This window comes from Seriola dumerili, unplaced genomic scaffold, assembly GCF_002260705.1.
Source record: "Seriola dumerili isolate Sdu_G_001 unplaced genomic scaffold, Sdu_1.0 BDQW01000068.1, whole genome shotgun sequence".
Lineage (NCBI taxonomy): Eukaryota > Metazoa > Chordata > Actinopteri > Carangiformes > Carangidae > Seriola > Seriola dumerili.
Window position 1 is genome coordinate 9,764,819 of NW_019174323.1, and position 11,047 is coordinate 9,775,865.

Genomic DNA, 11,047 nt, shown 5'->3' on the forward strand with positions numbered 1-11,047 from the left:
GAATTCTGCCTTTTGATATCTAAAGGTATTTTTTTAGCAGGGAATTGTATATGAATGTTTGTTTAGTGCTCTTTATTATATGTATATTTATATTATATATATCATTTATTCCGAATTTTTAGACTATTATTATTTGTGTTTTGTTGAATAAAACAATGACATAAAAAGAAAAAAGCATTTAGCTGGTGTATGTGGTTTCACGTGACTCACTCAGTGTGACTAAAACAGTGAGCCGGCATCCAAAGAACATGTTACAAACATGAGCCCATATAATACTTTTAAGACACAAGCTCACAAAATTCTTGAAGATAAATGTTCTTTTATTTCCTTCATTACCTTAACTTCAGTGCATTGCTTGCGGTTTTCTTTGGCCTTTATAAGTGTAACAGACAAAAACATTTTCAGCCATTCCTTTATTAATGAAAAATAATTAGCAGTAGAGACAAATAAAACTGAATTCTCTTTCTCTTTGAGACAGTAGTATTTGCGAATTTCATCCTGACCTTCTGACCTGTCTGCAATTGAGGCTATTGCGCATGTGCAACACTTTTACCTGCTCAACCTACACGTGCTCTCAGGTAAAATTTAGACTGTGCAACATAAAACTGTAATATACATATTTATTTGTTTGGGTTCGCATATGTGTGTATGTATATATGTAGTTGCGTGTTGTAGTATAACACTGTGTTTTTGTTGTTGTAAGCTCAAATACCGTCGCTTGTATTAGCTTGCTGAGAGCTAGTTAGCGAGCTAACTTGTCAATTCACCGGAAAGTGTACATAAGGTTAGCTAGCCGTTTGAGCGTTGGTTGACACTTTTTGTGCACCTCTCATGCTCAAGCTAACTCAAGTTGAGAAGCGTCATTCTTATTATGTTGACAGCTGTCGCCATGAACCACTCCTTTTCTCCAAACCTGGTTCGACCTAACCTGCCTTTGAGGAAACCTTCATCAAGCCCTATGGCTGTTGCCACCGCGTCGTCTCCTTCGAGACATCTCATCAGGCCCTTATCATCACCTGTGCTCCCCGCGTCTGGTGCCACTGGAGACGGTAAATCAATGCCATCCTTATCAGAAAAGACAGACACCAACAATTGTTGGACACATAACCTGCCTGTCGTTTTCTCATTTGGACAATTTAACACTGATACAAAACATAACTAAGATTTGAACTTGACAGTATTATCTTCTACATAGTTCATAGACTTTATATTTCAATAGATTAATTTTTCTTTTTTCTACAGGTCTTGTCCAACCACCAATAACCAGGGATAAAGCAGCAGTATGTGTCAAGTTCATCATCAGTTCTGCATCATAAATTGGTGTGACCTGTTGAAATTAAAAGTTTTTTCTCCATGCCATTTTTTTCCTCTGCCCACAGATGTTAGGATCCACACCACCAGCACTGACTGTATACTTCTGCAACTTCTGTGGTCAGCAAGGTAATATTACAATTTAGAAGGGTATGTTAGGGTCCCACAGCAGTGTACCATGGAGTGCCAGTGATATAAGTTTGCATTTGCAACCAAAGGATATTCCCCAGGTGAATTCACAGATGAAAAGACTATGTTGACTGTGTGTCTCTTTTTTTGGGTACCTCAGTATTGTCTTGGCTCTGTGTGTTCAATGGTTGTGTATCTAAGGGATGTGCTGTAGGATGACGCGTATCAATGATATTCATGGCTTATGGCCCTGAAGTCATCAACCTACCTTTAAGCCATAGATAAAATTCAAACTAGCAAGCAAGCATGAGTTAGGTTTTTTCTAAGTGCTGTTTCTGCCTCACTTAAAATTATCCCACATTATTTTAACATTATGGCATTGTCAAGATAATACCTAATTAATTTTTGTATAAATATATATATCATGACATGTTTGGACATAAAAATACTTAAAAACAACTTAAAATGAATACATTCTAAGCTCATGGAAGGCATGTGAACAACATAATCTTTTCTAACTATTGTTATTGCTAGCTATTTTCCTTTAGGTCATGTGTTCTTATCTCAGCAATGGCAAGACGTTTTCTCATGCTTTGTATGTATTGATGGAAAAGGGCTAATGGATGATGATAAATCAGAAGTGGGTCAGAAGTTTGTCAATGATTGAGAAAAATTAATAACTATTTATCACACTTGTACAACAGTTATGTGCATTTAGGAAAAGTGACTGTATAAAATGTTATCACGTCTTGGAGTGTGCTATATTTTGATTTTATCTATGTCCTGATGATTGATTGATTGATTGATAGATCAGAGACTGGTTAAAAATTAAAACTACGACTGCAGAACGGCAGGTGTGTAGAGCTAGATGCAATAATATGCAATATATTTCATGAGTTGTTTTTGTGTCAGCATGTCAGTGAAGTCTAATTTTTTCTGTGTTCACCAACAGGAAATCTTCGGTGCAAGCGCTGCAAGAAGACGCCTTACTGCTCCGTGTTGTGCCAGACAGAAGACTGGATAGCACACAGACATGTGTGCAAATCCCCTGATCCAGAACCTGCAAAGTAAGTTGGTTCAACTCTAGGTTCAATACTAACCACAACCGGTCAGTTTGTACTTAATTAGCAGAGTTGTATCAATAAATGATGTCCAATAAGTAATGCAGTCACTTGTTTCTCTTGATTTAAAGAGAGAAACCAAAGGAAACCACAGTTTTGCCAATGACAGGAGACAGAGCTGGCCAATTGGAGATAAAGGTAATCGCACTGCTTTGAGGTCATGCAAGTAACGTTTTCAAGCTCTGCAGTTGCATGATTTGAAATTATCTAAAAGTACAGTGCTCTTTATCTTTGTTTTACCTCTGTTTGTTGAAGCCTGCAGCAGATACATCCAGCCTCCAAAGGGTCTATTTGAAAGACTTGCAAATAACTAAAATGATTCAGGGAACAGACATCCAGGTACACCCCACCCAGTTTGTCTCAACTGTAAAGACTGAGCTCGTTTCTGTTATTAAGTATTAAAATGCCGAATTTGTTTTTATAATTGTGTTTGGTTTCTAGGCATCCGTTGTAGAGTTATACAGCCCTGGCAGGTTTTTCCTCCTAGCCCAAAGCCCTGAGATGCTAGAAGCTCTGCATGGCATCAGCACAGAGCTTCAGAAAACTTACAGCTGCTCTTCAGCAACAACATACGTACCCTGTGTCGGGGAGGTTTGTGGAGTACAGTTTTCCTGTGATCTGGTGAGCAGAAGCCTTCTCAAGTAATTTAACAAGAGTCACAAGATTTAGTATTCACATTGGCTGAGTCCTTGACTGTGTCACTTGTGTTTGCCTCAATTTTTATGTGTAGAACTGGTACAGAGGCCTGGTCCAAACCTTGTCTGCTGACCAGAAGACTGCTAATATCCTTTATATTGACTTTGGCAATGAAGAGGATGTCCCTGTGGATAGGATTAGACCCCTGGCTGCTAATATCCAGCGATCTTGTCCATGTGTGAGTGCATATTCACACCACTTAAAGTAGTTGTAGCAACATTTTTAGTAGCATTTTCCTAAGCATTTAATGTGGTAATGGTGGGTATCAAAATATTTTTGTCATATGAAAATTAATTATGTACAGTTGGCATGATGACAGTTGCGCTTGAATCTGTTATGTTCAGGCCATGGAGTGCAGTATCGCTGGGGTGGTGCCACTGGATGGCAACTGGACAGGCGAATGCTGTATTGCAGTCAGACAGCTGGTGGCTGGCAAGACTGTGACTGTTAAGCCGATAGAAACACTGGAGAATGGTCGCATCCATGTTGTGGATATCCTGCTTTCCATGGGTAGGTTATATAATATGATCCGTTTGTGATAAGCGTAATTACTGACGGGGATGCACAGGTGAAGGATTAAATTCGGAGTCAATAAATCTCCCTGTTTCTTTTAGGAAAGCAATTGAGCACATTCCTCCTTGAGCATGGTTATGCCACAAAGGAAATAGTCAATGCAACACCGACTAAACAAGAAATACGTAAGTTTAAAAAGCTGGTTTCATATTTACTAGCCCACGCCGTCTCAAATCAGTCTACAGACCAGGGCTCAGACATAAGGAACAGGTAAGAAGTTGTAAGAAGAATCTTCTTGTAACTTGTAAGAAGATTCTCAGTGTCTATTTGATCTGCATCAGGCGCCATGATGAGTGTATCGTTGGAAAATTTTAAGCGTCACTCCAGTGGGAAAGATGACAACATCTGGGCTCAGCCTCCAGAGCCTCTGACACAGGCAGTGGGTGACTCCTTCTCTGTTGTGGTCACCCACTTCCAATCACCCAGTGAAATTATCGTACAGAAGGTGGAAAATGCAGGTAAGCAGGTAATTTTTTTCTGGTGCATTCAACTTAAACCTTTGCAACTCAACATGTGTCTCAAACTTGAGAGCTATTGCTTTACAGGAGTGATTCAGGAGTTGCAGTTGAACCTGAGGGAACACTGCTGTCGTGTCCCAGCCCCCCAGAACTTCAGACCAGCACCTGGTACTGTTTGCTGTTCCAAGTTCTCAGGTACAAAACATATGTACATATTGAAAATAAATCAACCTTGAACATATTGCAGTATGAGAGAGTTGCTGTAATAAGAAAATGCTGAATTGGTTACGCCATCTACCAAAGACGCACTGTATGAGTGCGATAACTAAACAAGTTAATGCATGACAAAACTGTTGACATTTCAACCAGGTTTCAGTTGAATTAAGATTTATATTTGTGTTCCTAGTGTATTCCTTTATAAATCTGTTTTAATGATTTCAAAATGCCTTGAGCCTGCAATGTTCTCTATCTCACCAATTCACAGATTAAATATGAGTGCATTGCCTCTGATTTTAAGACATGTCTACATTCAGCCCTTAAAACATGGTGTCATGCAGTATTATATCAAAATAGTAGTTTCCATTGGTACTACTATACTCTGACCTCTGTGTGTTTCTTCCAGAGGACAAGCAGTGGTACAGGGCCAAAGTTCTGGCTTATTCATCAGAGGAACGCGTCTGTGTTGGCTACCTTGATTTTGGCAACTCCGAAGAGGTGGATTTGGGTCACCTGCGGCCTATCACCACTTCATTACTGGCCCTGCCAATGCAGGCTATGCCTTGTGGTCTAGCAGGTAGTGTCTTAACAGTGCAGAACATTTTTAGCGGTTCAAAAGTTACTAAACTGTTTTTCACTCTGTATTTGATGGCTCTATATTGAGTAACACGCCTGCAGGTTTCAGTTTTGGAAAACATCTTTACCCATACTTTGACATGCCCTTTTTGTAGGGTAAATCTATCTTTAATGCCCCTGAAATTGTTCAAATTTTCAAAAAGGGATATATTTGACTATATTCTACAATAACTGGCTTTGCATACTGCTAGAGACATTGGTGTAAACGTTGTTTGGTAAATTGAAATCCTCCTCTCACCCCCACTCAGATGTTTATTTGGTCTTTTCCAGGGGTGCAGCCTGTTGGGGAGAGGTGGTCAGAAGACTGCCTGTTGGCCCTGCAGCGAAGAGTATCCAACAGAATACTGCGCATTGAGATCCAGGGAGCTCATGAGGGCAAGGCTTTGGTGGCCATGATTGATGAGGGCAGCGACCCTCAGGCCAATGTAGCCGAGCTGCTGATTTCTGCTGATTACGCTGATTACGCTGCTGTTCCTACCAGTAGTGACCAGCAGGTTGACCAGAAAGTAACTCCTGCTGCTGAACCACAAGGTGAGAAGTGTCTGAAGTTAATCTCACAAAGTTTATATTTTGAGGATTTTCTAACTTTGTTTGAAAGCACAATGTATATTTTATGGTTTTGAACTAGTTGGGCCTGTATATGATGCATCTTTATTGTGATGACATGTGCTCTTCAGTGCCTACCCCAGCTGATGAGCCTCTGGTGTGGTCTTTTGCTGAGATTCCCTGTGACGGCCAGACAGTGGCACTGCTAGCCAGCGTGGTGGAGAACCCTGGAGAGTTCTACTGCCGCATTGACAATCCTACAGGTACTGTTGCTTCTGCAGCTTAGAACATTATTGGTTTTTGACAGTTTATTAATCTCAGTATAGGGTATTGAGTGCCGATACAAATACTTATTTTTTCAATATCACCATCGCATTTTAGAGTATGTTAATCTCATTTAATCATCTATATTACAGTTAATCATCAGTGGCGTACAGTATGGCTCCCTTTGTCTTATGTCATATATTTTATGTACACAATCATTCAGATTGTTTGGCCACTAGTGCTGTAGATTGTTACAAGTATTTCATTTGTTGTTGCTCCTCCAGAATGATGCAATAACTTGAAAAGGTATTGGAAATGCTGCAGTATCTATGATATTACACCAAGGTTGTAATCATTTCAGATGTCCACATAGGACTTAATAGTTTTATTTATGTTCTTATTACTTAGATGTGACCTTTTCCTCATGCAACTTGAACAGTTTATTTAATGTGTCTGACTCTGTGTTTATCAGACCATCAGCGGCTGATAGAGCTTGGGGATGAGTTGAAGCAGCATTGTGAGGCAGATAACTCACCTTTTGAGCCCAAAGTGGAAGAGCCCTGTTGTGCCATGTATCCTGGTGAGGTTGTCTACTGTGCTACTAGTTGTGATAAACACTGTCGGCAAGCATGACTTATTGGCATATGCAACTGCATCAATTATATTTTTATTAAAAGTTGTGAAAATAAAGTAGAATTGCTAAAAGATATCATGTATCAAGTGTTTCATCTAGTATGTCAATTGGCTTCTGTTTTGATCGACATAAGATTATTTTCTTGGACCAGATTCTGTTTAGAATGACCTTATTTTTCTTCTATGTTTTTTTAAGATTTGAGGTATATAATGGGCTTTTTGGTCCCCAGGTGATGGAGCGTGGTATCGGGCTTTGGTGAAGGAACTGTGTGAGAACCGGGTGTCTGTAAACATTGTGGACTATGGTTTCAACATGAAAGTAGAAAAGCATCATCTTAGATCCATTACACCCCGACTCCTGACTCTACCCTTTCAGGCAGTTTGCTGCTGGCTCTCGGGTAGTGTGTGTGTGTGTGTATGAGAGAGAGAGAGAGATAGAAGAACGGAGAATTAAAAAGTTTTGAGTAAATATGAAATTGTAAAAAAAATTATTGTTTTCTTATTTAGTAGCCAAAAGACTCTCACAATTTTCTTCATTTCTCACGACATCAAAATGGAGCATTTTTCATATATTCATGTTTTTTTTTTTTTCGTCTGAGAATATTTCTTCTGTGTTGGATTCAGGTGTGGAGCCCCTGGGTTCAGAGTGGAGCAGTGAAGCCCTGCTTTGGTTCCAGGCTCTGGTGGATGGCGAGCAGCTCTCTGCACGTGTCCTTTCTGTCACTAAACAGGGCTATGGTGTGGAGCTGGAGAGCAGAGGGCAGAATGTGGCTGCTGCCCTAATTTCTGAGCAACTAGCCAAAGTTCCTGGGGAGATTCATAAAGAGACGCGTGCAACCACAGGCTCCGCAGCCAAATCCCAAGAGAGCACAAAGGAAAATGAGCACAATCAAATACATGCACAAGACTCCAACCAGACCGGAGCCACTTCCAAAGAGACACCAACTGAATGCCCGACTGCATTGCCATCAGAAGGTCAGCTAGAGCGTCTATCTTCAAGATGAGATGCACGTGGTTGATTTTAGGATCCTGATTGAAATGATGATGTAATCTTTTTTCAGTCCCATCTTTCCCAGTAGACTGGAAGGCAGTGGAGTTGCCTCCCAGTGAGACCTTTAAGCCGTATGTTGCAGCCGTCACTAGTCCTTCCCTCTTCTACGTGCTTGGTCCCAGCCAGGGTAAGAACACCCACTTAGGTCCCTATCTGTCATGAATACATGCACAAATGGTGAAAATTTGATACTCCTTTCTGATGTAGTTGCTGTGTGTTTGTATATAGTAGATCAGCAGAAGCTTCAGGAGTTGATGATGCAGGTGGCTGCCTACTGCAGCAACAACCAGGCCTCTTTATCCTCTGCTGTCCTGAGTAGACCAGTTCCTGGGGCTGCCTGCTGTGCCCAGTTCTCTGGTGACAAACACTTATATTATTCATTAAATATATACATCATAAAAGAATAAGTCCAGAGTTAAAATTTAATCTGTTTGTGCTTTCTATCACATCTTGAGATAAAAATAAGGTGCCTTCCCAAACTGTAATATGAGCCCAATGGTTTTAAATCATTGCCATGACTCCTTAATGCCACTAGATACAGGTAAATTACAAATGGATGACTATGTGAGCAAGTTTCATCCTTAGATGATCTTAAGCAGTGGTTTTACAAGAGATCATCAATAGGAAGTAATAAATGCAACTTAAAATCCAGCAAGCACAAAAGCTGACAATATTGATGTTTGAACATCATACTGAGATATCTAGACTCCAAGGTGGATTAGTTTTCCCAGTACACGGTGGTTTATGAGGAAATTGCATCCAGAGTTTGATAAATACTGTCGGCAGGGGAAAACCCCGTCACCCAGGCAGTGTGATTCCCACACATGAAGAGACCCCATGAGGGCAGACCACCTGAACCATCATTGAGCTGTTTCCACTCAGAGGCCCTCGACACAATCAGTCGCTATAAAATCTCATCTCTCATTCTTCCATCCACTTTTTATGTTTGCTCTCTGGCGATTCTTGAGACCCCACCTGTGGTTGTTGCCCCTGCAGACCTAAACAGGTAATTTGGTGTCTGCTAGTAGATATAATTACACAGCATGTGCTCAGTCGAGCACAGGAGCGGCTCTTCTTTAAACACAGTATACAAGTAAGAGACTATACCTTGGCATACATTCCGCAGCTCAACTAACAACAGGGTTCGATTTAATGGACTTTTCAGTGCTCTTCTGTACAGTCTTAGCTGGTAAGAGCTCAGCAGTTTTTAAGGGCAGCTGTCTCTCTTAAAGGATGCATTTAGGACTTTTTTGGCTCTGTCCTAATGATCAGCAAATACTGATTATTGACAACTTAACGAATTTCCATACAATTTTCCATACAGTTTTTAAGATGTACCCATTTGTAATAAAAAGTTGAATTAATATATTACAGTGATCACGCAGGCACCTTCTGGAGGTTGTGACCTTGTAAACCAATATATTAATTCTAAGCCTCTGTTTGTGCTCAAAAAGAGACCAAAATATTAAACACTTTTTTTTCTTCAGCCGACAATAACTGGTACCGTGCAGTGGTCCTGGAAGTCGGTGAGAATGAGATGAGTGTAGTCTATGCAGATTACTGCAACACTGAAAAGGTGCCATTCTCCCGAATTTTGCCCATCCCCAAACAACTGCTGCAGCTCCCCTTTCAGATCACTCGCTGCACCCTCACTGGTAAGGCAATAGAGCTATTTTTCCGTCTTTCTGAAATGAATTTCAAACTGGGCCACAAGTGCTCTTTGTGATTGCTCTGGGCTGTGGCAATTTACTCCCTGATATACCCCTCTGCTCCTTCTCCATTCCTAGGTAAGGAGCACTTTCCCGCTGAATGGCCAGAGGAAGTGCAGCAGATGTTTCAAACTATCCTGTTGAATGGTGTCCTGGCCACTGTCCAGGCCTTCGATGGCTTTGCTAACATGCTCTCACTCACTCTGCCCACTGAGAAGGGAGGGGGGGACCTCACTGCCATGATAGTGGATTCACTACAGGTCCAGACCAAGAGTAATTCTTGCCCAGCCACCTGCCAGAGGGCTGACCAAACTGATAGCAGCACACCTACTGCCAGCACAACAGCTGCACCTGACTGCCCACAGCCCAAGTCGATACCTGAAACCCAGAAGGAGCTGGAACATGAAACAGCTACCACAGACCTAACCATAACTGAGCCAACACCCTGGACTCCCCATCAGAATAAAAACATTTCTGCAGAGTCTGTCATTGGTTAGTTAAGTCACAATTTCAAAATGTGATTTTAAAAAAAATTGTTTTTATCTATTTATTTATTTATTTTATTTTTATTTGGTTGCAAATTCTTACTGTTTAATACATTCAAGAAAATATCCTGGAAAACCAGGCACTTTTTGATATTGTTACGATCTATGGTATGCATCATATTGCTTTGCTTAAAGAACTGAATTCCCAAAGCAAACAAGTAATTATTTTTTATCATTGATTAATCTAGTAAATGTAAAAAAAATCTATATTACTGTAAATGCTGAAATCAAGCAGCAGCGATATTTTGTCTTTCAGTCGATCCAGTGCAGAAGATTATTGCACAAATGGAGCCACCATGCACAGTTAATGCAGAAACTAAAGGTATGTAAGCTGTAAAGGTAAGAACATGATCTGTAACTGCCCATTTTAAAATGTTATTTAATTATTAATGATCAACCCTCAGGCTTTGTTCTACTACAATTGTTTGACTGTTTCAAGACGGTAGGGTATTTACCTGCCTTTCTATTTGAATCCCAGCTCCTCAGACTTCGCACTGCTGCTGTCTGAGCCTGAAGACTAAGGTCAGCTGGTTTTACAGTTTTTGGAAAGCATCTTTGAACTTGTGTTATTTTATTTGAAAGGGCATTTTTTGGTGTGTGTGTATCTAGGTGTTAATTGCCGACTTGCACATCAATTCTTATGTGAAAGAAGAAATTAAGAAGTGCAAATGGAAAACATCTATAATAGTTTATTCTCTTGCCTTTCACAGATTGATCAACTGGAAAAGCTGATGCAGCTGCAGCTTGCTCTCATCAAGCTGTTAGTTGGACAGTCTAAATAAGATTCACCACATGCATAACTTTACAGTCCTGTTTGCCAACTTGTTGAAATCAAGGTTGCGTTTTTGTTGAAGACACTAAAAATTACCCTCTTGCTTTTAATTTTAATTTTGCGTCTTTATCACTGATACCATGCATTCTTTTCAGGACATTTCTGTTTTTAATCTGTAGTTATATTCCAGTTACCTTTTTTAGGCTTTAATATTTTTGGAGGTTTTCTGAAACCTCATGCATAAAAGTTGGCAGAAATATCAGCAACACAAGATGTTCAACTTCAATTATCCAAGTGTGTATTTGTCTCCTGTAAGCGTGCTGTAGCGCATGCTGTGCTGCCATCTGTTCCTTTGTTCAGTCCTAATCACCTGCTCAGGTGGGATGT

The 11,047-nt window shown here is 40.3% G+C and overlaps 1 protein-coding gene across 1 annotated transcript; it reads left to right on the forward strand.

Annotated features, from left to right (window-relative positions):
- The first annotated feature begins 889 nt into the window (after nt 1-889).
- tdrd1 (tudor domain containing 1) lies at nt 890-10,670 on the forward strand. The gene is made up of 25 exons (XM_022742329.1): nt 890-1,049; nt 1,243-1,280; nt 1,380-1,440; nt 2,393-2,507; nt 2,633-2,699; nt 2,817-2,900; nt 3,003-3,182; nt 3,292-3,435; nt 3,602-3,767; nt 3,872-3,955; nt 4,112-4,288; nt 4,376-4,483; nt 4,911-5,081; nt 5,411-5,671; nt 5,818-5,949; nt 6,423-6,530; nt 6,814-6,981; nt 7,208-7,558; nt 7,645-7,761; nt 7,866-7,991; nt 9,122-9,289; nt 9,422-9,694; nt 9,776-9,835; nt 10,367-10,410; nt 10,599-10,670. The coding sequence occupies exons 1-25, from the start codon at nt 890-892 to the stop codon at nt 10,668-10,670; spliced, it is 3,435 nt and encodes a 1,144-aa protein (XP_022598050.1).
- The last annotated feature ends 377 nt before the right edge of the window (nt 10,671-11,047 follow it).